The 27753-nt window shown below is 43.3% G+C and overlaps 2 protein-coding genes and 1 long non-coding RNA gene across 14 annotated transcripts in view; 1 reads left to right on the top strand and 2 right to left on the bottom strand.

Moving 5' to 3' along the window:
• RUFY3 (RUN and FYVE domain containing 3) overlaps window positions 1-18034 on the top strand; it is a 55965-nt gene extending 37931 nt beyond the window's left edge. For 4 of the 8 annotated variants that reach the window (XM_040555516.1, XM_040555523.1, XM_040555520.1 and 1 more), the window contains 10 exons: window positions 544-636; window positions 1389-1469; window positions 2103-2270; window positions 3694-3791; window positions 7254-7373; window positions 10269-10371; window positions 12179-12258; window positions 13682-13709; window positions 14407-14481; window positions 15508-18034. In XM_040555516.1, coding sequence (XP_040411450.1) covers window positions 544-636; window positions 1389-1469; window positions 2103-2270; window positions 3694-3791; window positions 7254-7373; window positions 10269-10371; window positions 12179-12258; window positions 13682-13709; window positions 14407-14481; window positions 15508-15651 — 990 coding nt within the window. In that variant the 3' untranslated portion in view covers window positions 15652-18034. Of the gene's footprint in view, window positions 1-543; window positions 637-1388; window positions 1470-2102; window positions 2271-3693; window positions 3792-4881; window positions 5865-7233; window positions 7374-10268; window positions 10372-12178; window positions 12538-13681; window positions 13710-14406; window positions 14482-15507 lie in introns of those variants that run through there. The other 4 variants (XM_040555524.1, XM_040555522.1, XR_005819391.1 and 1 more) reach the window with 3 other exon arrangements.
• Window positions 12294-14480, bottom strand: LOC121069381. The gene is made up of 2 exons (XR_005819392.1): window positions 13176-14480; window positions 12294-12836 (listed from the first exon to the last, which is right to left on the bottom strand). It is a non-coding gene; the product is annotated as an uncharacterized LOC121069381 (long non-coding RNA).
• GRSF1 (G-rich RNA sequence binding factor 1) lies at window positions 17496-26553 on the bottom strand. 5 transcript variants are annotated; one of them, XM_040555525.1, is made up of 10 exons: window positions 26354-26553; window positions 26043-26190; window positions 25003-25158; window positions 24532-24672; window positions 22909-23038; window positions 20621-20781; window positions 20347-20471; window positions 19541-19676; window positions 19241-19324; window positions 17496-18487 (listed from the first exon to the last, which is right to left on the bottom strand). In XM_040555525.1, exons 1-9 carry the CDS (start codon window positions 26516-26518, stop codon window positions 19266-19268), a joined length of 1221 nt encoding a protein of 406 aa, XP_040411459.1. In that variant the 5' UTR covers window positions 26519-26553; the 3' UTR covers window positions 17496-18487; window positions 19241-19265. The 5 variants fall into 5 exon arrangements, with proteins under 5 accessions (XP_040411459.1, XP_040411460.1, XP_040411462.1 ...); XM_040555526.1 differs by having other exon boundaries at window positions 17496-17757; window positions 26354-26543; XM_040555528.1 differs by having other exon boundaries at window positions 17496-18072; window positions 26354-26533.
• Between the last annotated feature and the right edge of the window lie 1200 nt (window positions 26554-27753).

Here is a 27753-nt window from a genome sequence, read left to right as displayed (position 1 = left end):
CATCTGAAGTGCATGTTTAAATCTTGCACTTCAGATGCTCTGAGTAGCAATGTATCCAAACTAGCAAAGCTATAGCAAATCCACGCAAGTACTACTTCTCTGGTTGTTTATTTCCATTGCTAAAGTTCTGGTTTTTTTAAAGCTATTTTTTTTTATGTTCACATTTTTATTTTTTTGTTATGCCTGTCAAAGGAAGAGGAATGGAGTGAGGATTTACATTGAATTGTGCTAACCACAGGTTATGTAGAGTCTAGCAGGTAGTGACCCTTAGAACTGAATAACTTTACTGGAAGACATGAACAGAAATGGTTTGGAAAGTCTGTTTTAGTTACCAGTGTGACAGACTTCCACTGTTGGCTAACCGATACTCTTTCAGATGGTCTGTCTTCATGACAGAGGTCGAACTGTCTTTTGTCACTTGAACTATTTGTTTTTCTCACTTGGAATATGAACAAATTAATACGGGAAATCTATCTAGAGGGGGAAAAAAAACCTGCCAAGTGTGTGTTTGATATATTTACTGTTGTTCTGTTTTGTTCACAGCTTGCTGTTGCAAACAACAGGATTATTACACTGCAGGAAGAGATGGAGCGGGTTAAAGAAGAAAGTTCTTACATCTTGGAGTCCAATCGTAAGGTTGGTGTGTGTAGATGATTCTGGAACCCTTTGGGCAGTTCCAGCCCAAATTTGATGCAGAGTAGGTGTTTTGAAGAGACTTAATTTCCTTATGTATCTCACAGAAATCTGTAATAAGTAAAGGTAACTCCAGGAGGGCCTTCTGCAGAAGGTAACAGATGGACCCTGGCCACAGTAAATCCTGCCTGGCAGTAGCTGATGAAACAGTGAGCATGTGCAGAGCTGAAAGCTAACGCAGCATGCTCGTGGCTTGCTGGGTGGAGGTGTCAGAAGGGACAGGAAGAAGGATGATTTAATTAAGGGGTGGCAAAAAAAATTTGAAAGTAGGAGTTCTGCTTTTTTGGCCTGAAATACTACCCTTTTCAGAAATAAAGGGGCAGGAAAGGATGTTGAAATACTCTATCATCTTTTCTTTGATTTGTTTAAAGTACTCATAACTCTGACAGAATCTGTTAGGGGTTTTAAACCCCATCAGATATTTGTCTGAGACTTTGTAACCATGCGTAGTATATTGTCTAAGATCTGAAAATAGACAGTCTGTCCATTTTATTCATATTCATTGAATTGCACTGAGCAACTTGGGGAAATGGGGAAATAGTCACTTCACGTAAGCTGCATGCTGCATTAATTGAGTAGAGCTGCTGAGTTTTGATATTTGCAGAATTTGTTTTCAAAGTGGGAAAAGCAAATGATCACCAAATGTGAGGATTACTGGCGTATACAATGACAAGTTAATTGGGTTTCTTCCTTAGGTCACTAAAGACAGAACTGCAGATGGACATGCACTGACTGAGGCACGAAAACAGTTAAAGGAAGAGACTCAGCTGCGGCTGGTAAGGACAGCGTGAGGTTGAAGCTCACTATGAATGGCTTTTTCACATAATTACTCCATACTAGATGATCACTTTTCAACATGTTTGGTCAGGTGCTTACTGTCATTTCTGCCTGCCTACCACCTCACCCTGATCTGAGACAGTCTTGTCAGAATTAATGTTAATTTTGTGACTATTTATCAGTTCAAGGTCTCTCTTTCTCAAAATGAGCAGTGCAGTTGCTTTTCTAGGTCTGACGCATCCCCCTTGCAGGTAAGGGTATTGCCACTATCTGAACTGTTACTCAGTACCTTGTGTTCAGCTGGTGCAAAATAAAATGCCTGAGCAGAACCTTTTAAGGAAATTAAGTCTGCCAGCTTTTTCACTAGTCCCCTCCATCAGAAGGATGGACTCAGGTAGTGTTTTCTGACTCTTTGCTAGTAATGCTGGTTACATTGCTTTAATATTGGATTGAAATAGCATATTTGTTGTCCTTAATTGTTTTTGATGTGTCAGATTTGTAACTGTGATGCTGTGGCAATGCAGCACACTTCGGGGTTGTGACTCCATTGCCAAGAGCACCAGTGAAGGGTGGTTACTTCATTGATGGTGAAGAAAGCTGGCGAGTAGTGCTGACTGAGCTATGTATTTCAGGATGTGGAAAAGGAGCTGGAGGTCCAGATTGGGATGAGACAGGAAATGGAGTTAGCCATGAAGATGCTGGAGAAAGATGTCTGCGAGAAGCAAGATGCTCTGGTGGCACTCAGACAGCAACTGGATGATCTCAGGGCCCTTAAGCATGAACTATCTTTCAAGCTGCAGGTAGGAAAATAATTAAATCAAATGTAATGAATGCCAGGTAAAAGGTTTTTTTAGGGCCTTTGTTTCCACACCCCACCTTGTTTTAAAAGTACTGGGTGTGGAAGGGTGACAGGCAGTATACCATACTTCTGTCTTGCTCCCGTTTAAACCTTCTCCCTACCTGTATATTGTTTTTCTACATTTGTTTCTGTTTGCTGCTTTCATTAGGGCTGGCATTCTACAGGTTAAAGTTGATTTGTGCAAGAAACTTCAAGGAAGATATTTCTATAATGACATATGCACTGATAGTCTTTTTGCCTTTTTTAAATTTATAAACCAACAGAAGATTGAAAAAATAAAAAATGTCTTAAGTGAAAGGAATGTTTCCCTGTGTAGGTTACCGTCACAAGTGTCTGTTAGAGCACATTATTGGTAAGGATGGGATTTTCCCCAGTGTAGCAAAGTGCACACACTGTAGTATGATTTGGGGGAGGGTATCTTAGTAGTGGGCCACTCTTCAGTTGAGCATGTTTTTCAGGTGTTTGCATGATCTGTGTTCAGTAGTTCCGTGCTGGTTTCTTTCCTTGCAGGGTAGAAAACAGATTTTTAGCTTTACCAGTTCTCTGGGATGATCTCCCTTTATGCCTTGTTTTACTTTTTTGTCGGTGCAGATACTCACTTTTAGAGCCCACAGGCTTTTTTTTCCAGGGTCAAGCCAAGAATTTAAACAGCAGGAATCATGAGGTTTGGTTCAGACTGCTTTCCAGCCTGCGGATGTGCTCTGTAATCCCAGTGATGTTTATTCAGTTTAGTAAAGAGGACGTGAGCTGCTGAGGGGCAAGACAGAAAGCTGTAGTGTTTTAAGCAATTGACCATGTTGGGAGTTAAAGGAAAATGCTGTTTGTTGTGAAGAAAGACTGGCAGTGATTTGGAAATGTGTGTGTTTCAGTGGGGAAAGCATCTTCTGGCTTTTGTGCTGTAAAAACTAAACCATGACAGCTTCTGTTCCAATACGATCTCATATTTAAAAGTATATGGTATCCTTACATACATTACTGCATAATGGCAAAGAGCAGCACATAATGCTCAGAAATAAACAATAAAATAAATTTTAGAGTAGCGAAGTGTTGCTTCTGTGCTCCTTGAGCCAATCATTCCGTGCACAGCAGTTGAGTGATCTTAGCAGCTGCTGCATCACTACATATACTACATACTATACAGAAAGCAGAACTGATTATGGTATTGCCTTTCTGTGGGGTCCCCAGATATAGCCTGCACCTGTAGGGCAAGATGCTTAGCCTTACGATATTGACCTGGCATTTGCTTTTTGAGCACCTTCTCTCTGTTTGGGTTCTGCCTCTCTCATTTCATTTGTCACATGATATGTCCTGGCTTATTTTGGTTTTACCTGTACTTACAGAAAGCATGTTGCTATTTTTTCCAGAGTTCAGATATGGGAGTGAAACAGAAGAGTGAATTAAACAGCCGTTTGGAAGAAAAAACAAATCAGATGGCTGCTACCATTAAACAGCTTGAACAAAGGTAAAAAATGAAACTTTTACAATTATTATAATTGTGTTCATTATAGTGACAGTGTCAAACTAAAATGAATGAAGTAGGTGAATCCAGATGCAGTGCTTAGTTACCTCTAAATAGCTCTACCTGAAGCGAGTAGGATTCAGTCTCAATGATAATTTTGAGATACTGTTAGGAGAAGTGTTTTGCATATTTTTTAGGAGGGCTTCCATTAAAAAATATACTGCTAGAACAGTAATAAACATGGCAGCTTTGTTTATCTATGTCAGCTGCATATTTGTATGTTACGCAGTCAGTTACCATCTCTGATAGCACTGATACATCTGATAGCACAGTCGCGCAGTTAAAGAAGTGTTTGACTTTTGGTAACTATTGCCATGGGAGCAGGGAGGACAAACATACAACAGAGACCAGTTTTACAGATGCTTGGTTATTCCAGATCTCTCTGGTACTGTTTTGAAGAAGAAAAAAAAAAACACACCGCAAAATTTGAACCATTGTCTTTATGAACTGACAAATGCTCTGATTCTTACACTTTCTGAGAAAAAAAGCTTGAAGAAAATCTCACGTGAAAGTACATCAAGGAAGATGATAGGGCAGCCTGATTGTCACTAAAGGTTGATAGAGATAGCCTGTAGGAATGACATCCTTCTAGTCTAGGACAAGCTCCAACCTCATGGCTGTGTTGCTTCCATGTTATTAACCCTCATGTAATTAAGAGGGCCTCAGCAGTGAAGCTGGGCTGATATGGCAAGGAGCAGTGCTCCTTTTCCCCTTTTTTCTTGCTTGGCCAAAGGTTCAGAAGTTTGATCTCTGTGAATTGCTGTGACTGCTAGCTCTGAGCAAAACCAGGGGAAACCGTAGGTCATGGCAAGATGTATTGTATGAGACTTATTTAATGAATAGTTCATTGCACTAAATTAATGTTCTTATTTTTAGGGTTTATGACTCTTAATGACATAGGTCTGTTTGCTTGTAGAAAAATTGTATTTTAAAATGTATCATATCTTCTCAGCTAATTGACTTGCTCTTTTTCTCTTGCTGTTCTTATTTTTTTCCATTTCCTCCTCATCCTCATTCTGACTTACTTATACAGTGAAAAGGATTTGGTGAAACAGGCAAAAACCTTAAATAGTGCAGCAAACAAACTGATCCAGAAGCATCATTAAACATTTTTATGTCTGGTCACCTCACAGCTCTGACATCAGAACTCATTTATGAGGGAAGAACTTGAGAATTGCTAAAAATCAACTGTTAAAATGTTAATTGTCATCTAAAGTTGATTTGGAATTTGCTGAGTTTTTAAAATCAGTGAGTTTTTCTTCAGAGATTTAGTTGGATATAAAAATCCCCAACTTTGCCATTTAAACTGTGTTAAAAGTACCAATGAGTTGGCCAATAAACACACCAGAAAAGCGTAAGGAATGTGGCTCTGTACATCCTGGTGATGCATGCCGTATACAGCAGCACAAGTCTTCAACATGTATGGATACTAGGCGTGTTGGCCAAGCCAATATTGCATTGGCCAGCTCTGGAAAGTCAACTAGTTTTCTGTGTTTCCCTTTTCGTGAAGTAGAGGAGAAAATGCATCCCTGGAAGTTGTTGAAAGTAGTTGTGTGCGTACCCCAAGCTGTTTACCCATTCACTTCTGTTCTGTGGGTTCAGCCCCAAGTCAAAGACAGATGGGCGCGACTCGATAGCTCATCGCCGCGAAGACCAGCCCTCTTGTAACCAAGACTGCTTGCAACGATTTTGCCTTAGTGACTTGGTGGGAGGGTAGGGACTTATCCTTATTCCTTTAAACTTCATGTGTCCAGAATTAGTAGCTAGGTGTCTTAGAGTAACATGATAGAGTGGTAAGTTCAGTGAAAACCTCCTTATCTCTGCATTGCCTTCTACCTCTGCCATGAATCCCTCTAGACATACCTTGCTGTTCTTCCTGACTGAAGGAACCTGAGGAGAGGTTTTTTTTGATAGGTCTCTCCTCTCCCTAGAAAGGGAAGTTACATGTTTTACAAAAAAAAAAAAATAAATAAATAAATCTGATCTTTATACTCTAGTGTTTGAAACAAACAAAATGAAAAATGTGCAGTGGTGGGGAGTGGAAATGGTAATTTGGTACTTGACCACTCCTTGTCTGAGTAGTTAGTGGTTTAAAAGGAAGAGTTGCCTTTTACTGTTACACTTCTTTCATTTGCTTCTAAGTTTCTGTTGCTCAATACAAACATGGAATTTGCTAGTGAAAGAACAGCTAAAGCTTGGAAACATCTCCGGATAGGAAAAATAATTGTCATTGTAACATCCTAGTGCAAAACTGTAAGCAACTGTACCTTGGACTATTATAAATTAATATCCTCTTCCCTGTGGCCACAGAAGTTCAATATGCTGGCCCTTTACAGCCTTTACCTTATAAGTGCTCCTAGAGATGTTTTTCTCTCAAGAAAATGATGTTTGGGAGGTTTGAGTCAAATAAGGGTTTTTTTGCTCTGGTGAGATGGTTGTAAAAATTCTTTGGTGCCAGTTCCCCCTTTGTGCTGTTGGATAGCGCTCCGTGGGGCAGCAGGAGGCAGATGTGACTGAAATACAACTGGGAAAAAATATCTATCGACTCTCGCTAGGTACATGTAAAAATCCGTGAGGCTCAGCCTAGTCCTCCTGTGCACAAGTGTGTACCACTGCTTAGCTTGTTCAATGGACTCCTGCACACAAGCAGACGTGGAGACCAGGTCTCAATCTTTAAGCGAAGTCACATGCTTGAAAGTATAAACTTAACCTTCAGTAATCTTTTACTAGAAATACATTTTAACTACCTGTGGGGGGCAAAAAAATGGTAAAAGCTTTCATCAAGGTGTATCCGAGTAGCGAGTTAGAACTATTAATGCCCCTGCCTCTCCTCAAATTTCTTCTGTAGGAATAGGGGATTGGGCTGGTTTTGTTTGCTGTCACAACAGTGTTAAAATCAGACAATTACACATCTGGCAATTTCTGATGTCAGGCCCGAAGCAGAGATGCTTTGGTGTACTAATGCCTGGGTACTTGAGTCAGTGTGACAGTCTGTGGAAGAAACCAGGAAAATGCACTAATTCTAAATATAGTAGCTAACCTATGTTGCAAGTTCCAGTTACATGCATAAAGCTGAGTTGTAACATACATTAAAATCAAATTTGACTTAAAATTCTGTGTACTTGAGGTTTGCTTTGAATCTGGATAAAAGTGATGTTTTATGTTTTTCATCTAATGGCTGTAAACTGTAGTAATAGAATAAAAAAAATTGAAAATCAGCGCTTCTGCCTGGTTCACCTACATTTTGCTTTTCTTTAAAACATTTCCCTCCTTCCCATTGCTTTTACCATCCCTTTTTTTGGCTTTACCTTTTCACTGGGTTTTTTTAATTTGTTGTTTAAACTCGGTCTTCCTCCCCACCATGGCTTTTGTTTTTTATCACAAGTTCATGTGGCTCAAATCCAGATTGCGACAGGCAGAGAAGGACCGTCAGTTGGCCCAGCAGGACAACCGTCTCTTCAAGCAGGAGTTTGGGGACAAAATCAACAGCCTCCAGCTAGAAGTGGAAGAGCTCTCCAGGCAGCGGTGAAGAGATCCTTTTCTAATTTATTTTCTGGGTTGTTCTTACTGTGTCTAGACAAAAGCAGGCAGGGCAGTTCTAAAAGGAGGAAGGGACTGCAGGCGGAGAGACAAGAGGTGTTTTTGATTCCAGGTGAGATTAACAGTGGGGAGGTGAAATGCTTTGTGAGACAGCAAGGCTTTTAACATGGGTATCTTTAAAGTTAAAGTGTCGAAAATGTGATTGGAAGGAAATGCAAAAAAACCTGAGTGGTCAGCAGAACCCACAAGCAAAAGTACAAATCTTTGTGGTGATGAAATTTCAGAAACAGGCTGCAGAACATCTCTTGGGTGGAAATGAAAAGTCAGGATATTCTTTTTGAATACAGAAATTTCCATGGATGCTTTCTGCACTTTGAGCATCTGCCCAGAACCATCTCTTTTGGGAACTGGCAGTGCTAGTGAGGTAGGAGGATGGAGATCACTGCAAAGTACAAAACGTGTTTGGGAAGCTTGGTCGATCCTTGATGTGCACCAAGATCCTGTTGCAGGTTAGCCTGCTCTAGGGAGCTTGAGTTAGTTGGTTGTATGCTTCAATGTGCAGTCAGGCCTCTGACACCCACATAGACCTCTCCAAAATCTAGCATTACACTAGACTTCTCACTTGTAGCAGCATAACCTGGAACCTAAAGGGAACCTGAAGCAAGCAAGAAAAGCAAACAATTTGCTGCTCATAGTCAGAGATGTAGCTCAAAGATGCCTTTGCCTAGAGCTATCATGGAAGAGTTAAGGAGCAAGGGAGGGAGCAAGGGAAGCGATCTTGACGATCAGTCCGACAAAAGTGCTATGATTTTTCTAGTTGAAACCATGCCATCACATGTGTTTATATATATATATTCATATAAAGCGACTATCACCATATTGATAAACATTCTTTGGAACCACTCTGGCAGGGGTCTCAGTTTTGCTGGGTGACAACTAAAAAGCTGGAAGCCAAATACAGAAAACTTAACGAGAGCTGTCAGCTTTCCCCCCTGCAGTGTCATCAGTTTACCAACAAGAGGGAAACAGAGAAATCCTCTTATGTTAAAATAGCAGAGCATCTTTCTATCTGCAGCCATGACGCTTCCTCTCTTCTGCAGCAAGGTCACTGGAGTGAATGGTGTGGAAGCACTGCTGGGTGGATTTTTTCATCCCTAATCGTGGCACGGCTTCTTTTGTTTCCTATTTCAAAAAGTTACCAAGGCTGCCCACAAAGCCGGCAAATGGCTTTTATCAGAAACTTGTGCTAGTCCCAGGTGTGCGTGGGCGAGTTCAGTGATATTATTAGGTATATGCAGGGAATATATCTTCGCACATGCAATTCACACTAAGTCAGTTTAACTGAATTAGCGTAGCATCTGGGGAGGATGTTTTCAAACTGGTACATTTTGGCATCAATCCACCCCTTTCTGAATACAGTATTGCTCATGCTAAATCGAGGCGGCAGTATGAAAATGATGCCATTGAAAATGGTGCCTCCTTTACCAGGAGGCTGTACTGATAGATTTAAGTGAGGGTAGCAGGTAGTCTTGCTTGAATTGTGTCCTTTTGAGAGGAAATGAGGAATTTTGTGTTAATCAAATTGTAAGCAAGATTTCCCCTGCGTGGTTTGTTTTTGAATGTCCACATGGATAAGGATTCGTTTCTGGATTTAAGTTTCCACCAGCTTTACTCATTTCAGTTAGGCTTTGTAATTAATGAGGACGCAGTCAAATAAGTTATTTAAAAGAAGCTGTTTGAGCATTGAGACTGGTGAGGTTAATAACAGACATATTTTTTTCTTAACAGAACTGAGGATTATGAGTGTTTTGTAGTACAAATCCTGCCAATGTGTTTACCAGCATGTACGTTATTCAATTTCTAGCCTTTGCTTTTGGAGCAGGAGTTGTTCTTCACTGTAGCTACCGTATTACTGTCCAATTAACTTGTAAAGATTTCAGAAAATGGGATTTCTGGTGCTTCAGTCCCCAGTTCTGTGCGCTCCAACAGCTTTGTTGCTGCTGTGTGCTGGCAGGCCGCGGTTGTGGAGTTTTCTGGTGCCCCAGAGTAAGGGGTGTGTGACCCACGGCTGGATTTGGAGTTGTGCTTTTCTTCAGGCTGTATCAGGGACCTCAGATGTGCTTGCTCATCTGTCCTTGACCCGCTGATCAGCTGTCGTCCCGAATACAAATGTGCTGCACTCAGCCTCGCCTTTGTTCCCTCTGGCTCGATGTACCGCAGCACACCCCGCATGAGGTGACACAAAAGCCTCGGCGGGGTTGCAGTGCAGAGCAGCGGCCTGGCTGCTTAGCAGTCTCGAGGGAGTGTGCGTCACCCCGTGGTTACCGATAAGGCTAGGCCAGTGAGGTAACTGCAGGCTCTAAAACAACACTCATGGCCTGCTTTCAGCCCAGGGGCTCGTTTCTCCTGTTCAAGTCTACACAAGGGCTTCAAGGATTGCCACAGCTCAGAGGGAGGAGGATTCTATCCTTCATGTCCGGATGGCTTTGAGAAGTGGTTGAGGATATTGCCTTGGGTTTCACAGCCTGTCATGTAGCAGGTCATCTGCTGAAGAATGTCTTGAACAGGGCACTGATGAACAGTGCTAGAATGAATGAATAGATTGGTATTTTTTAAGGACTTGCAGACATAGTCAACAGGCTTATTTCCGGCAAATTTGTGCTAGAATTACATGAAGAACATTTAGATTCTCCATCCTCGCCTGTTGTGGCTTCACACATGTGAAACAGCCTTTTACTGAGAGGCAGTTTTTAGCTCTGGAATTGGGCTTCAATTGCTTTAGGATAAAGAGAGTTAATTAGTTTTTATCATGTAACGGCTCTTGATATTGAGTGTTATAAAACCATAGCCTTTATTCATAATTCCACCGTGATATTGCAGGAGCCACCTTGAACTGGAACTGAAGCGAGAAAGAGACAGATGGTCACAGAATCACCAAAGCGGCCAAGGAAACAAAAAAGTCCCAAAGAATTTGTTAAAACCGGTAGGTAACATGACTTATTTTTTCCTCTTGGATTAAATTTGAAATAAGGTTTCATTATGCTCATTCTCTTTTCTGAAGCTTTATTAGGCAATAAATAAGTATTGGTAATGTCTCACAACAAGGTAAGCTTTGGAACACTTCTTGCACGTGGTAAATAGGCATTTTATTTGGTTGAGACTCAAAAGAAGGATTTTACACGTTACATTGAATTGCAGAACACAGAATTGCTCTTCCAGGCTGGGTACCTGACAAAATCTTGAGAGTGATTATGATTTCCTTCAATAGTTTATGAAAACCAAATGTAATACAGCAGGAGAGATGCTGTATGCGTTACATGTAGTGAAAAGCAAGCTTGCTCACTCTACTTTTTTGCATCATAATAAGGGAAATTCTCCTGAAAAATAGTACAACTTGGAAAACAAAATTATCTTTTAAGGGAATCACAAATCACTTTCAGTGTTCTTTCAGTGCTGTGCGTTAGTGAATTCAGTGTTTTTTAAAGTAAAATGCAATGTTAATCTCCAGAGTAAAACTGATAGTCCCCGAGTGAAACTCCCTTTTTAGAAGTAATTTGCCTTTGAAAGTGAAAATCTGCTCTACAGGTTTTTCTATAAAACAAAACGGGCTCTCTTGCTGGAAATTGGCAGTTGTTTTGGAGAGCAAAACTCATAAATATGAGAACTGTGAAAAAAGAGGTGGTTTCTGAAATTCATGCGTGGGTTGCTGCACTTGAGAGTTGCCTTCACTGGGCTCCCCTGGGTTGCTTTAAGCTTCCTCTTTTTTTCCCTGATATTACACACAATTCCTGCAAAGTTACTTATGCATCACGATTCATTTATCAAAATGTCATGTTGCTCTAGTGGAACAGCTATAATTCAGCAGAAAGAATTGAGATCTAAGTGCAATGCTGTTGGCCAGTAAAAACAGACCAAAATGGGACAGTCTAACCTCCTAAGCAGAAGTTGGCTAGCTATCTGGAAGGCAGAATTGTTGCTTTTCTTTACTGCTTGTGTGCCAGCTTGTCACTGGGTGTGAGAACGGGTGGTGGCCTGTGGTTAGCCTCCTTTACTCAGCAAGCCTCAGTAGGGTGCTCCTGCTAAGAGCAAATGGGCCAATTTGGAGGGGGGGAAAAAACCGAACACGTTTCAGAATGGATTTCTTTTGCCACAAAACTTGTCGGTGGTTCCCGGTCTAATGGAAGTTTGCATTTTCAGGAATTTAAGGGCTCCACTGCAATGATGGCTGCAACTTGAGAGCCATGCATGCGTGGGTGATTCTGCCAGCACTTGCTATATAGTGAGCAGGCGAATTCTGACAGTCACGTTTCAAAGAGTTGTTCCGTACATATATGGCTCAGGCTATGACCCAGTTATCAGATAGGGAGTAGGAGGGGATTTTTCTTTACTGGTTGAGAAGATTTGTCACCCTGATCAGTTCTCAAAAAGCCTGTAGAGCCTATTTACCTTTTCAACCTCTGCTGTACAGGAGAATTAAAAAAAATAAAAATAAAGTGGCCAAAATTTCTTGTCCTTTAGTAAAAGGATACCATTGGACATCTTTAAGAGTCCAGCTCTGAAATGTGAAATCAACTGTGTTCATAGCAAAAGAAAAGCATGCAGAGTTGCTCTTAGGGTGGACTGGTGATTGTATGTTTTCGAGTGTCCAAACACACCTTCATGTCAAGAGTGGGGCAGTGAGATCAGTGTTCCCTAAGTATCAGTGTAAAGTCTCCTTTTGCAGTGTGGCAGAGGTGAAGTGGGAGCTGTTAACATGGTTTGACTGACGGATAAATGTTTCCTTTTGGCAGGATGGGAAGCTCAAAATCCAGGAAGAAAATGCGAAACTGAAACAGCCTCTGAGAGAGGAAAACAGTGTCCTGACATACAAGTATGGAAGAAATCTCATTTTTGCCTTCTCTTTCCCTAATTCCCGTCAAAGGGAAGAAGCAGGTTCTACTGCTTGCCATCAAGGTTTCTGGATGCGAAAAGCACTCTCTCTCTCTCCTATTTACCTTTGAACTTGTTTCTATATAAATCTAGTGTTTCCTAATTTTTCATATTTAATGAAGCCTCATAAACCAAATCTGGCACAGAGCTGGACCTTTGATGCTAGAGTCCAAAGAAGGTATCTTTTGTTGGTGGGGGACAGGAGAAGAGTTGGTGAACCTGTGACACCTGCAGTTAATAAATAGTGGCTTCTGGATGAAAATAGAAGCTGTTTGAGAAGAACTTAAAATAGTGGTGATTCAAGAATGTCCATATTTAAATGGCCATATTTAAAAAAAAAAAAAAAAAAGTACTTCAGGTAGCATGTTTCTAAACAGAATATTAATGAGGATTGTTGTCACAGGGTTTGTTTAGCCCTTGAAAGTTAAGCTTAAGATTTAGGTTTAAATGTAAGTTTTAAAAACTGATAGGGAAGAGCTCTGTAATGAGGACGTTGCTCAGAGATGGTAACAGCCTTTTCTCTGAATAACTCTCTGAAATAACTCTCTGAAAGTGAGTGGAAATACACAGTGCTCTGACACGGTGCGCTGAATGCTAATATAAAGGCGATTGGAAAAGTATTGTCTTAAAAACAGCATAAGCTCTATTCAAATCTTCTTTACTGGATATTAAAACCTTCCAGGCCTCTGATGCTTTTTGCCCCTGTTTCACCTTGAGCACATTAGCAATATTAGCATCGGTCTGCCAATTTGTCTGGAAGGCTTTTTAATATAATGTTATCATTGCCTGTTCACAGATCTGGGGGATCAATCATTTTGCAACAATAAGTTTAATGTTAATTTTGAACTATGTGTATACTGTCTAAACTGTTCTTCCGCGTTTGGGCTCCCTTTTTTCTGCTTTTCAGGAGTCATTTTATAAGTTTTTCCATTTAGCAAGGAGCGTGCTGCATGTCTAACGTTTATTCTACAACACCAGTGACATGCTGCCTCTTTGCTTCTCTGTTTGATGAAGTTTATGAATGCCTCAGCTCTCGTGTGAGCAGACTTGGCAGTGTGGTTTTGAAGAAACAAAACCAGAAATCACTGTGGGTGGGATGTTAATAACAGGATGGAGGAATCCTCTGATTGTCCAGATGTTAGTCACTGCACCAAGCCTGTCTGAATTTAAGAAGCGATTGGACTGTGCACTTAGTCACATGGTCTAAAATTTTGGGTAGACCCGTGTGGTGCCAGGAGTTGGACTCGATGATCCTTATGGGTCCCTTCCAACTCGGGATATTCTATGATTCTGATTCTATGTTTTTCTCAACAGTAGCAGCGACTGAAGTGCTGGCTCAAAGTGATGATGTTTTTCTCTTGTAGGTTGCAGAGTGATACGCAGGAAGAGCAGGTTGGTGATTCCTTCTCTAGCATTGAAATACCGAACAGCAAGTGTGCTGAGGGAGCTCCTGGGTTACTGCAGTATTTTCCTTGGACCAAATACCCTGGAGTTTGTGCTTTGGGTTTTTTGCCTTTGTGAGGATTTATGTTTGTAGAGCGTGTAGCAACAATCTGGTTCCCTAGTGGAAAAGTGCTGCTTATTTCAGTAGGAAGGCTTTTAGTTGTTGGTGCTACATTTACGTGTGTTCATTTTGCCTTTTCAGCAAAAACTATATTAACCTCTTTTATGGTTCCTTTCCTAGGTCGGTGTCTTTAAAAAGAACAACGAAAGAATAATTTAGTATTTGTGAAAATGGCAGTCCTTGGTCTGGGTTAGGGTTTTGCCAGTTCCTGTGTAGGCTAGAGGGAAGGGTTATTTGTTTTTCTGTTTGGTTGGTTGCTTCTGTGCACGTCAAATTGACCAGAGCCTGTTCTTTCTCCTGAGTGCCCGGCAAAGCACAGCCAGAGCCGTGGTGTAGCCAGGGCAACTGTCCTGCAGATAAATGCACATTGGTCCAGCATGGCTGCCTGGTGGGTTGTGAATTGAGAGGGGCTAAAAACGCAACAGTGTGAAATCTTCATCCCTGTTTTAAAATAAGGATCAGCTGCAGGGGTCTACTACAGGGCCCAAGTAAAGCAAAATGTCTTGGGTTTCATCACGGGTTTAGGAACAGCCATCAGGACCTGGAAACGCCCAGATCTGCCAGCTCTGCCAGGAAGAAAGCAGCCGAAACAAGAAAAAGGTAACTGAGGGCTGGTATTGTCACCTCGGCCATGTGGTGAATGTGCATTTCCTCCGATTTATCTCTTCAAGTAGCGCAGATTTCCTACTAGTGACCTGGGACAAAGAAATTAACCTTTTTCTGATGTGTATTTGACCCATAAGATGTAGTTGTTAGACAGTGGCCACTTGAGGGTTCCCAGCTTGCGCTGTGCTCCATGGTTTGCTTTTCCTTCTCTTTTGCAGCACATTTCCTTTTTAACTAGATGATTTTCTCTGGGATCAATCAGAAGTGAGAAGAGGGTGTTAATGCTTGTTACTTCTCCACTTCAGCCACTATACCTTTTTCTCTTGCCTTTTTTCCACAAACTGTCACTTTTTTATCCTTCTTTGTGGCCAGCAGTCAAGGCACTGATACCAACTGCTGTCAGTGCAGCAGGCACCCTGGCCGTACTGCTGCACGTACTTTAATGGCAAGCTAGGTGTTGTTTTGCTGTGTTTTCCCCTATTTTTCCTAACAAGACCCCCACCAGAAAGCTCTGGTGGGGATCTGGGGACAGACCAGAGCAGGAAGGAGTCTTCAGCTCCCGGCACAAGGCTCTGACCTCCACCCCAGGTTGAAGATGAACCAGTACCATGGTTCCTAGTATTTCCTTGGAAATTTTTTTGGGGGAGGCTAGGGAACACAGCGAGGTTATCTGACCAGGGAGCTTTCAAGTAAGACTTGTCATTCCTGTATGTTTGTCTGACTATAAAATAATAATGTCCATCTCATGACAAAATGCTCTAGCTGTAAGTTGAGACTGAACTGAGTCAAAACTTAAATGGTTTGTTACCGATTACTCGTACCACTTCACTACAAGTCCTCACCTGCTCTCCTCTGATGTTATAAGCACAAGAAAAACTTCTGGTCTTCAGAGGGGGCAAGAGTGCAATTTTGAGCATCCTTCTCTAGTCCAGTAGAGGATTTGATTTGACTGAAGGTTAATGAGAAAAAACTCAAGTGTCTTTAGCATCCCTTAATTTTTCTCTTCTCTTCCTGTTTCAGAATATCTGCAAGAACTGTGGCGGTATCTTCTGCGAAGCCTGTTCAGCAAATGAGCTGCCCCTCCCGTCCAGTATTAACCCGGAGTCCGTCTGCAATCCCTGTCACAAGCAACTCATCCAGCAGTATTCAACCAGTCCCTTGTAGGAGCCGGGCTGCAGAGAGTGGTGACCGTAAAAATTGTTGTAGCTAATCAATGTCTCTGGGGTTGTTCAAGAGGAATTTGACGAGAAGATGCTTGCCTGTGTTCTTGGGAGGTCAGAGGGGGAAGCAGCTTTGGCGTTTAGTCTCTTGCGACTAAAACGAAGTCTGAGCCTTCCCTGTAGAAAAATCTGCCAGTTCTCAGACCTGAGCTTGTGCCATGGAGAACTGCTTGGGGAATTTCACATCGAGTAGCCATAAGGTGTGACCGAGCAGCCTCAGGACGCTGTGAGAACAGAGCCCCCACCCCCAAAAAGAGCCTTGTGTCTGTGTATACAAGTCAGGAATGTTGTCATCCCCGAGCACGTCATGTGAGGGCATGCTGCTGCTAAGCAATGGCTCACTGAAAGCAAAACAGGAGCATTTTTTAATCCTCATGTCTGGCTGCACTTGAAATACCATTTCCCCTTTCCTTGCTGCCTTTGACAATCTGGCTCAACCGTGCTACTTCAGTGCCAGGTGAAAGAGTCCAGGTAACACGCCAAAAAAAAAGTTTTCTGGCTTAATTTCTTCAGTCCTCTAGCCATGCACTTGCTATGCAAATCAGTATCAAACAAAACTGTGAAATTATCCTTTTTTAGGGACTTTGGAGGGGGGCTAAGGTGGTTTGTTTTTTTTTTTTAGGCGCGTGTGATGTGAGAGCTCACCTGCACTGATCTAGCAGGGAAGTGCTTTAAGGTATCTCTGACCTTCCTACCAGAGACCCTCACTGTGACTTCACGGCCACAAAATGGTGGTCAGTCCTAAGGGCTGCAACTCTGCTTCCTATCTTGATACAGCATCTGGGGGAATTTGAGTCACAAATATTTAAATACAAAATACTGTTACACAGAGGATTTAGGGCCATGTCTGTGCACCTCTCTTCTCTCCATTGTGCATGTGAAAGAGTGGTTGTAATACAGCTCATCTTTCACTGGTTTTGCTTTAGATCACAATGAAGGTGATATGAAGTCAAAGTACTTTGCACCTATAAGAAATCCTGATCCGAACACAGTTTAGAGTTTTTGTGATTCATGCTACATCTATCTTTGCTGCTGTTAAAAGGAATTGCATGTTACTCAAAAAGCAGTGGTGGCCTCCTCGTAAAGCACGCAGTATGTCATAGTTTATTTGGTCTATTCTGTACTGGGAGACTTCAGTCTTTAGGGCCACAGTATGTTTTGTAATCTGTAGAAAACTGATGTATTTATATGTGACAAATGTATTTGGTTTTGTAGAAATTCTATTGGGGGTAGTGGTTTAACACCCCAGAGAGGATTCTCCATTCACTAGACTGGCTGGAACTGCACTAAAAAGCACATCAAGAGTTGAGGTTCTTTATGTGCTTGGTGCTAGAGTTTGTACCAAAAACTTCCCCTTTCCTACTTCCCTGTAGGCCTCAGTGTGTTCAGCCACCCAAGTTCTCCAACTCCTCTTAGCGCCCTTCATAGAGCACTAAACAGAGGGGAGCAACTTCCAACTTTCCCCTTATCTGCTCTTTAGTCCCCCTGTGGTAGTTACCACATGCATTTCCTTGCTGCTATCCCTTAAAGTAGGTTAAAAAAAAATTGTAAATAGCGTTGAAATTGGAAAAGCCTAGAATTTAAGTGTGAGCAAACACTGCTTTGAAGGGGTGAGACACCACAGGTAATGCACGAGATACTGAATTTATTGTTAGTAGCTTTGTGTACACGTTGTACACACTTGGGATAGCGAATTCCTGCACCCAACCTAGAGTGACTCATCCCCCAGGAGAAAGTCTGACCCATGCAACTTCAGTGCTGGAGAATTAAACTGGAAACCAGGCACTTACTGTTAAGTGACTTTATTGCTGGGGTGTCCGAGCAATTTTGCAGCTCTGGAATCACAGCTTATTTGTGACCTGTACGTAGCTTTCTGCTGCTTCACCAGGAGTGGCTGCTGCTCTGCTTGCTTGTAGTGAATGTTGTGATCATCTTCGTGTAAAAAGCAGGACAGTTCTTGAGCAGGTCCTTTATCGTTACACGAGATCTCTATGAACAAGCAGCCCTTTACGGAGGCAGCTGAAAACCCTTCAAAATATGGCGCCGGCTGCTGTAACAGAAACTGGCGTTCAGAAAGACCAGAGCATGACCAAGTTGGCTGTCAGTCGCGTCAACAGTCGCTGCCTTCCTGGTTTATCTTGGTGAAAGGCTCTGCTTTTAAGTACTGGATGTTACACTTGGTGATGCTGCAAATGTTAAAGGCATGTTTGCTCAGGTAATGCTGGATTTTTGGGTTCATACCTGGACATTTGGACAGGGCGGAGCAGAAGGCTGTTTTTCTGTTGTTAATTTTGTTCTACATGCAACAATAAAAACTTTCTCATCTGTATCCTGCGTCCTGAATGGGCTTTCCCTTCTGCTTTGGCTGTGGGTATGAAAGTATTTCAAAACCAGTAACAGATGCCAACGCAGAAACGAGAGAAGCATGGCAGGAGGGACGAGGTATTAGCTATACTACACAGCACACCTACTGCATTCTGTGTACTGGGATCTTCAATCACCTGGGTGGTGTTAATGGCCCATACTGGTGTTTTACTAATGCTTTGTACACCAGTACACAGCTGGAGACCAGAACTGCTCCATCCTGCAACATTTGCTGTTCCTCCAGTACAGCTTTTTCTACTCTGAGGACAGACAACCTTCCCACAGTATGTCAACACAGTTTATTACATGCTTTTTACATAAATCCAAACTAAATTTTATAGTTTGTCCTTGTAATTGAGCGGTGACACTCATACTCAATCCTTATGCTTGTACCCAAGGAATGTGTTCGCTCAGGCCTAAAAAGAAAGGGGTGGGGGAGAGAAATAAAAACCATCACTACCTCACTGCAGCTTACTAGTGTCCCTTTTTTTTTCAAATGTACCACTGCATCTTATTCTTAATTATGGTCACCAATAATGGAATTGTAGAATTCAGCAGTGGTGGAAGATGTCAGCAAAAAGGTAAGATGAGACAGCCAGCCTCCAAGAGGTGAGTAACTTTCACGTGGTGCTCAAGTTGATCTTACACAGGGGGAACTGATTCTGCTGGGACCAAGTCCCAGCACAAAAGCCAGGAACGGTTCTGGGCGCTCCTGCACCAATGGAACACCGTGACTGTAGAAAAATATTTAGCCACTCCTTGGTGTCTGTGCCAGGGAATATGGCCCCATCAGAACCTTGAACAGATGAAAAGCAGGACAGCTTCAAGGGGAGGAGGAAAAAGGTAGGGGAAGAAGCACTGTTGCACATTCCAGCAGGCCTCAGCTACAACATGGCACGTTTCTGTGTGGTGCTGCAGTGTCAGGATAGTGCAGCAACCGCTGGCTGCGATCTCAGACAGGAGCTGCTGCCCCTCTGCCACACGAATTTATCCCTGGGGATTCCGGCTTCACGGGCCAGCGTGTGAGGTGTGAGGCCTGCCCTCAGATTAGCTGTGATGATCGGCCTCAGCCACTTGCTCTCAGTTTTAGCCTGGAAGCTATGTGAAATGCAAAATATCAAGCATGCTAGAAGTAGAACAGGAGCAATAGAATAAAAGGATGTGCTCACCAAGGCTGCGATCTTGCCCCTGTCACTAGCAGTCCTGTTTTGCCTTTGGATGTTCATTCAGGAATAATTCAATGGTACCGCACTCTAGGGAACAACATGAGAGGTAATTTGTGTTCAGTGACTTGTAGCTGCTGCATTTTTTTTCTCTCCCAGAAAGCCAATTTAACATTTTAGGGTAATTTGGAATTCTAGTTCCAAGACAATCCTGTTGCACAGGATGCTACAAGTAGCTAGACAAGAAGGAGTGCTTGAGGAGGGGGGAGTCTCAGCATTGTAGGTTCCCCCTTCCTCTTTACTCACGCAGCTGTGTCCCCTCCTTTGCCATTGCAGTGACTGCATCGTCGTGGCTCTCAAAATGCACATCTGCTTCTCCTGTGATGTCTCCATGGGAGTTGTATTCCACCATGATCCTCGTGGGCTTCAGTGGAGCAAAAAACTGGAAGGGGGGGGGGGGAAACATTACCAGAAAAACCTCTTACCAGAAACCATCATGTTTTTACTCGCAAAGCTTGTCCAACCCTAGGGACTGAGCGCTTGAGCAGCTCAAGTCCCCTCCCAGCTGGGTGAGGCCGATGCGCACCCACCTGCCCCATGGTGTGCGGCCTCCTGCCCTCTGCACGTGCCTGGCAGGGTAACTCCTGACAGGAGGAAATAGCCTCACACAGCACCCTTCTGTACAACGACCAAAGGCATCAAATGCGGGTGCACTCGCTCTGTGATCATACACTATTAAAATGAAATATATTTGATATTAAAAGGACCGGGAAATTTATTTCTGTGCAGTCAGTTGTGCAGAAATTCAGCTAAGGGTACAAAAGGATGCTCAATTCACACTGGTGAGCATTCAGCACAGCCCTGCAAGCTGTCACCTTCCCCAGGTACCACCACTGCACCCATGAGGCCAGGGCACATGGGGGAGCCCGCAACCCTTCTACTGTCCCTCAGCAATGCAATGTTGGTTCAAGTTTCCCAACACTCAGTGCCACGCAGCACTGAGGACTGACATAGAGAAAGCAAAAATTTTCAGTCATTTCAGCTGGACAGATTGATCAGCTTTACAGCAGAAGTTACAACTGAACTCGATGCGTACTTTTACCGCTACTCACGTTTATTATGTCTTGGGCTTTAGTTTGGGTAGGAAAACCCCTCATGTGGACAACGTGTGATGGTGATGGGGTGCTCCCAGGTTCTGAACAGTGCCCGGAGCTTTCTGTTTCTTCGTTACCTAGTTCTGTTGGATCAAGGGAAAACATCATTAACATTTGCAATTATCACCTTCCTCATCTGAAAGCTGTAGACACACAGGGCTGTGCCCACAGCAGCAGTGAGGGTAGAACAAAGGGGCCTCAAAGAACACACATGCCACAAGGTGCGACTCACGGTTCTGTCTCTTGGCATCGGAGCTTCCACTGTCACTCAACCTCCTTCCTTCAGACATCAATTCAAGCTCCCTTCTCAGTCTGGGGAAGGTCGCTATCTGCTTGTGATAAGGCGCATGCCTTTGCATTTGCTGCTTTCTACTTATGTATACTTCTATATATCTAAAATTATAAGGAAAAGATTACATGGCACTTCTTGGCCCACCACAAAGACCACAAGGATTTCAGAAAATACCATTAATTCCGGATGTTCTCCCAGCTCAGCTGTGCTCACAAACTAAGTATGAGAGCCATGGTATGTAGTTACAATTCTGGCTTAGCTGGCAAGCAAAGGTCTTGAAGAATTCATTTAAATTGTACAGTTATGTCTATGTGCGTTGAAAAGGGCTTTCAATGAGAGTCACCGTCCTGTCTAAACCCACATAGTGTGAGCCAGTTTGTTCTGGACAAGGTCTTTAGTTTATGGCCTTACCCAAAATTCTTGTAGAAGTACTAGGTTTACAAGCCAAAGCTATGTTTTACTGCAGAAATACAGCGTTACTCAAAAACCACGATCTCTTTCCTGCAGTAGCATGCATCCTTTTGAGGCTGTTTTCCCCAATACACCTCTGCCAACTGCTTTATCTCAAACCCTCCAAAGCCCCAATTAAAAAAAAAAAATTTCAACCCCAAAGCAGATAAAAGCATTAACAGGGTAGTAGCGTGTATCTCTAGCCACCCACCCCAGAACTCCTCGTTCAGACTCTCCTATGAGGACCTTTTAGAGCTGGTGGCAGCACCCAGCTGGGCCTCAAGCAGGTTTAACTACCAGCGCCCAAGCAGGTGGCTTCCAGAGCACGGAAGAAACAATCCGATGGAGAAGAGAACGTGCACATCCAAGTGAGGCGGCCTTCCTCCCTGCCTAAGGAGAGCAGCCTCAGGAAGAGAAGTCACCTCACGTACAGCCAGACAGAGCTTACAGCTCAGCACCCGCTTGCCCAAGCTCAGCACAGTGTCTGTTTCTGGACAAAAGTGATGACCCAGGAAGAACGAGAGCAAATTGGCAGCAGGTTTGGAAACTACTCAGTTCCTTGGCTAGTCATGCAGAAAGAAAGGTTAAAAAAACCCCTAATGGCAGACTGGGAATTAATTAATCCCTCCTGGAGGGTCGGGAATTGTGTCAAGCTGCCACACCTATTGAATTATTGAGCACACCTGCAGAGAAGCTGTTTTCTTTTAATATGGGTGGGGGGACAAACACAAGGAAATAGTTTTGAAACAGGAAGTAAAGAAATATAAGGGAAGTAAGCCCTTCATAGGGTATGTGAGAAGAAAAGGTTGGGAGAGGTTTCTTGTAATCTGGCATTCAGAAAAGTAAATCAGTGAGTTATCAGAGAGCACTCTAAAAGCCAACCAGGGTAAAAACAAGTGGGTTTTTTTGAATGTACTTTGGGATGGTGGGGAAAAAAAGCTGCAAATACTTCTGCTTAAGGCAAGGGAAGTTCTCAGGTGGGAAGTACATAGTGTGGGGCCTCAGCACGCTGGAGAAAGGCGCTTAAATGCAAGGTGCTGAGGAAGGAGGACAGCCCAGGCAGATGCTGTCACCAAGGAGGCTGGTACCTGACCGCAGTCAGCCGAGGCAATGGATTCAAGCCAGGGGTGCGGTGAGTTGTGCTCTGTACAACATGCTATCCACATAGAAACACTGACTGTACTTAGTGCTGGGAACTAGAAGGGAAGGGCTGCCTGTATTGTGGGCCCCATCACAGAAGCCTTGGCAACAGCAAACCTTGCAGGAGGCGCAGGATCCCTGGGCATTTGTGACTGGGCAGGTGGGATCTACCCCTGTGTAACTCTTCCCCACTCTGAATGCTGTCACCCAATTTGGGCCTGGGTGGGACTGGCTTCAGGAGAACTTCAAAAGAACAATCTTTGACAGAGCCCCAAATTTGCTTAAGCTGTAAGCGGTGAACATGCTTCTGCAGCGCACAAAGCTTTCTGTTTTCATCCACATCTTTGTCAAGGCTCCTCAGAAAACCTCACCAGAGGAGGTAACGCTTAGGAAACACAGAGTTCTTCAGAAGACAGTATGAAAAAAGGATACGTTCCAAGTCATAAAGAAACAGTATGACACACTCTGAGAAAGATTTTACTGTGATTCCTTCTGGAGTTTGATACTAAAAACTGGGTTCTACGCATGCTTCAATAAAACTACGAGTATGATACCTTAAGCTAAGAGGCAAGCTGTAAGTCACACCACGTGGTTCATATCAAGTTGCCCTACTCTGTTAACTCCAGCAAAGCACCTACCTACTCCCCATGTATTCCTTATGCTTTAAGAGGGCTTTAGCTGCCATTTCAGGAGCTGCAAACTGCACATAAGCTTCTCCTGATTTTCTTTCTCCACGGTAAACAAAAGCTATGTCAGTTATCCTCAAACCTAAAGGAGGAAAAAAAGTATTTACAATGTTAGGAACTTGTGCTCAAACTTGTGCCCTTTCACTTCTGTTTTTTGACAAATTAATCCAGTAGCCCCTAGTCCTGCAACAACTGGTCATGTTGGCCTAAGTATACCTTTATTTTTCTCTTTTTTTTAAAAAAAACTCTGGTTTATAGGACTTGTGCTAGTTTTCACAGAAGCCTTAATTGCTAATAACGAACCCACTTCAGGCTTCAAGTAACTACAAAAACTACAAATGAATGGAAGTTCTACACAAAAGGAGGTCCAGAGCACAAATGCTCTTGAAATATTCTCTTATTCGGGCTGTTTTTCCTTTCTCTTTAAAATCCAGCCGAAATCTAGTTTACTTAACTTTTTTTTTTTTTTAATTGCGTAGTATCTTTCTGGGGAGCCTGTAAACCATTAAGTTGTTGTATCTGCCACAATACAGACCAAGAGCTGCAACTCCTATCTTCATCAGTGATTATACCAGTGCATACTGGGCTGGGCTCCTACACTTGTGAACTTTTGAAAGCCCACATTTGTGGTTGGTTTTGTAGTCTTTTATTGTTTTTTTTTTTTTTTTTGACCTTCTGGAATGGTCTCACCAGCTCTCAAAGAAACAGCAACTTCAAAATGCTTTCCTAGGTACCTCACTGTGATAGCTCTGCTCTAGATTGATTTTAAACATTATTTAACTGCTGGCGATCAGTTCAAAAATCTACTATCAGCAGCCTTTGCTTTTGGCATCATGTTGACTATCATGAGCCTTAATGCTGGAGAACTGTGTGCATGCCTACCTGGAGTGGCAGAAACATGAGGAACAAGTGTTTTTGGTTTACTTTACAGTCTAATCTTTTGTCTAAAAAAAGTAAACTCTGCAAACACCAGGAAGGCTTCTTTCCTAGTAAGTGTATGTAGCAGCCACCTGGCCTGTTCCAGCCCTGAGGGCAGGGGGGAAACATACTGTCCAGAAGCTGATTGGCTGAGAAATTGTGCAGTAACTATTCACAACCACGAACAAGCCATTATTTAAAACAAACAAAAAAAATTAGCTGAGTTCTAAACATTGGCATACGTGATCTATTACGATTATACTGTTGAAAGGCCCCATGCTGCACTCACTTGTGCTTTATCTGTAATACAGGCATACTTTTTCCTCTATGGCAAATTATGTGCTGGTAGCAGTCCAGGAGAAGTAAATTGAACCTAGATTACTCCCTTCACTTATTTTTCCCCTAAAATGAGTGCTGCAAGTACCAAAGCTAGGTTAGACCTGCAGAAAGTCAAAGGTAGCTGATAATCTTGAAGGTTGTTCAATAAAGCTTTAGTTGCCTTCTAACTGCAGGGGGATAGCAACCTGTTACGCTGCTAAGGTGTTCATGGCTGCACGTGCTCTTGTAGCTCTCCTTTAGAGGAATGACTGCCTGACCAAGCATGAACTTGGAGCACAGAACACCTTATAAACAAGAGTAAAAACTATTTTGAGTTACCTGAGAAAAAATCTGCAATGTCATCCTCAGTGGAGCTGAATGGGAGGCCTCTGAGTAGTACGACTCCATCACTGATGGCTTGCGACTCATTCTGCAGACTCTGCAGTAAGCCCTCTACATCTCTATCGTGTACTTCAAAAACTGCAAGGAATATAGGCACAAAACATGTTTTCCTTCATGGTACACAGAAGGTAGCACTCTGCAGGCACCTTCTTCTAAGGCACCATTTCCCTCCATGCATGCACCTTCATTCCCGTTCTCCCCATGCAACCAAGGGTCCCCCCAGTTCTGCCCCTCATACCACAAGGTGCTTTGCTTTTTCTGCCCAGCCCAAGCAGCTTTGACTCCATGATGCTTTGTTCGCTAGTTTTGTCCCTGACTGTCCCCCTGGCACAAGCATGTTCTGGTATTCACACAGCTCTTATTCACTCCACCGTCTTTCCTTCAATTCAACCTCTGTTCCAAACTCACCTTTCACGTAGCGTGGGCCCATGTATCTCAGGTTTTTTTCCAAGGCTTTCTGGACATCTGCTTTTGACTCCAGCTCAATCAAGGCATCTCCCCTGCGTCTCCCATCCCTGTTTAAGAGGAAGTGTATGCCGTTCTCACCGTTCCGAATTCTACACCCTAGAAATCAGGGAACACGTGATACAGAAACATACGCAACTGTATCAAACACGGGGGGTCTTTTGATTCCAGACTAAAACAGCAAATTCTGCATGGAGCCCTTCACCTGTCTTGAAGCACAGGTTAAGAGACTCATACTTCTACCACTCGCTTTAATATGCGATGCTTCTCACTGAGAAGAAAGTGATTTGGCATCCCATAGCATCCACAGCTGTATAACTGGGTAATAAATATCCTCATATTGCTGGTAAACTTTGTTTTTGAGGTATTTGAAATCTCGAACAAATGCTATAGCGCCTTTCAGTCATTTATGCTCTGCCTGTTCTACGTTCCTTTCTCTAGGAATTCAAAGAGACTGAATTTAGTTCAGCAGGTTATTAACCATTTAAAAACTTGATTTGATCACCTAACTTACACTGAAGGGATGCATCTTAATATTACAGTATGGGGGGATCAGCTCCACAAAGCTGAGCAAAAGCCTATTAATCAATCAGCACTGGCAAGCAACTCTGAAGTTTCACCCTGTAAGCATCACTTTTTGATTAAAAAGAGAGGAGGGGGGAGGAAAGCCAACTATAATGGTATTTTAGTCAAGCAGTTAGATGTGGACCAGTGTAACTTTATTACTGAAACACAGACCAAGAAGGGGAAGATGTGCTCAATTAAATGTGAAACACTTTGCTGGAAGATCACTAGAAACTTGACAGTAGCCTGGAAGCTGATTATTGGCTTTATTATGTGTGAACTGCTGTGACAGAACTGAAAACCCATCTTGCTTTGAGTAGTGGTCTGTAAGTTTTTTGTTTTCCTTCTTCACTAATTATCAGATATTAGCTTCAATAACACCACGCTGAACCATTACTCAGGTAAATGCTCTTCCTTACCATCAAAAAAGGTAAGCACATCTTCCTCGGAGCACGAGAAGGGGAATCCCTGCGCCCTTATGAGGAACACGGCGTCTTCATTTTCTCCCTTGGTTGGCTCCGCGTCCTGCTCCGAGAGCTGACCCTCCTGGGACGGCGAGCCTACAACCTGACCACAAAAACACCTTTTCAAAAAAAATATATCGAAGAAGGGAAGAGGCGAGCGCCTGTCACCCGCGGTACCCTTGGCAGCCCGGGCGGTTGGCGCCCCCCCCCCCCCACGCTTCACCCATGGCCGCCGCCATTTTAGGCCCGCTCCCGCCCGCCCCTACCTGGCTGCAGCGGCGGGCGGCGGCGCGGAGCGGCCGGAGGGAGGCGGCGGCGGCGCTGAGGAGGAGGCGGCGGGCGGGCGGCGGGGACGGGCAGGGCAGGAGGCGGCGGCGGCCCAGCACCAGCACCGCGGCCAGGCCGCGGCGAGCGACGACGGTGGCGGCCATGGGCAGGCGGGGCGAGGGCCGGGGGGCTCCGCCTTCCCTTCCCAGGAGGCGCCGGCCGCGGGGGGCGGGAGCCGAGCCCCGCTCGGCGGCGTGAGGGGAGAGGGGAGAGGGTCACCGTCAATGTGGTGGTGTCCATAGCAAACGCACGGCAGGAAGGGAAAACCAAAAAAAAAAAAAAAGATGGGTACATGCGCTCGTTGTCTCTTGTTGAGCGCAGTGGTTGGACCAGGTGACCTCCACAGGTCCCTTCCAACCTTAACCATTTTGTGGAAGAGAGCGGGAACGTAAAAGATTAGCCAAGGGAACATATTAGCCAAGGGAAAGAAAAAAAGTGTGGAGGCCGAGGTCCGGGGGACCTGAGGGATCTGAGCAGTATGTGGGGAAGACAACGTGCCAAACCTTCCTGTCGTGTGGTCAGGAAGGCAGTGATGGATGGCCGTGACAGGGAAGATGGTCCTCTGCTGTCCTGCATCCTCTACTTCCAGTCTTGGCATCCTCAAGTGTTGTGTTATCAAGCTGTCACGAGCTATCAGTCCAAGTGTCTCAGGATTTCAACAGAAGTCTTTCACCTTGTAGTACTGCCAACCCATTAATAACTCAGAAGCCTTGAACATTTCCTATCAGTGTTTTGAAATTGTAAACAACCTATTCTAAGTCATCTCATTGTTGACAGCTGCTGCTTTTATAAACTATTTCATGCAATAAACTCTTTTAGAGACTCTTATAGACTATTAAACAACATTAAAATATTAAAAGAATTAAAACATGATCTCTTGGCAATAGCATTCAATTTTTTACTCTTAATTTTCAAGGTGAATCATATACTTATTTTCCAAGTAATGTCTATTCCTTTAGTGGTACTGAAGTGTTTCACCTTCAAGATTTTTCATATTCTAAATGTCAGGTTTCTCTTTAAAACCTTCTTTAAATGAGAAAACTTTACTGGTGCAAAAATTAATTACTGTAATTCCTCTCAAACACTTCTTTTTCTAGGCTAGCTGGCTGTCATGCTGTAAATTGTCACTGAATAAGCAGATTAGTGAGTCTTACACGTCAAGTGAATGCTATGTGCGTTCCTCGTTCATGCAGATTAATTGTTCTTGAAGGTTTGTGATCCAGACAAGGTGTAAGGCTGATTCTCCTCAACGGAGATACAAGTCTTCTACCCACTTTACCTCCAAAACACCTGCCTCCCAAGTTCAGTGAAACATAGCCCACTGCTGAGTGTCCCGTAG

The sequence above is a fragment of the Cygnus olor genome, chromosome 4 (genome assembly GCF_009769625.2).
Source record: "Cygnus olor isolate bCygOlo1 chromosome 4, bCygOlo1.pri.v2, whole genome shotgun sequence".
Taxonomy (NCBI): Eukaryota; Metazoa; Chordata; class Aves; order Anseriformes; family Anatidae; genus Cygnus; species Cygnus olor.
This window is presented reverse-complemented; position numbering and strand designations above follow the sequence as displayed.

Coding starts and splice junctions, on each gene's coding strand:
- GRSF1 (XM_040555525.1), bottom strand. CDS start 26,518: ATGGCCGCCACCGTCGTCGCTCGCCGCGGCCTGGCCGCGGTGCTGGTG. Junction 20,472..20,620: donor CGATGCCAAGAGACAGAACC/GTGAGTCGCACC, acceptor TTGATCCAACAG/AACTAGGTAACGAAGAAACA. Junction 19,677..20,346: donor AAGCCCAAGACATAATAAAC/GTGAGTAGCGGT, acceptor CCCCCCTTCCAG/TTTTTTGCTCCACTGAAGCC.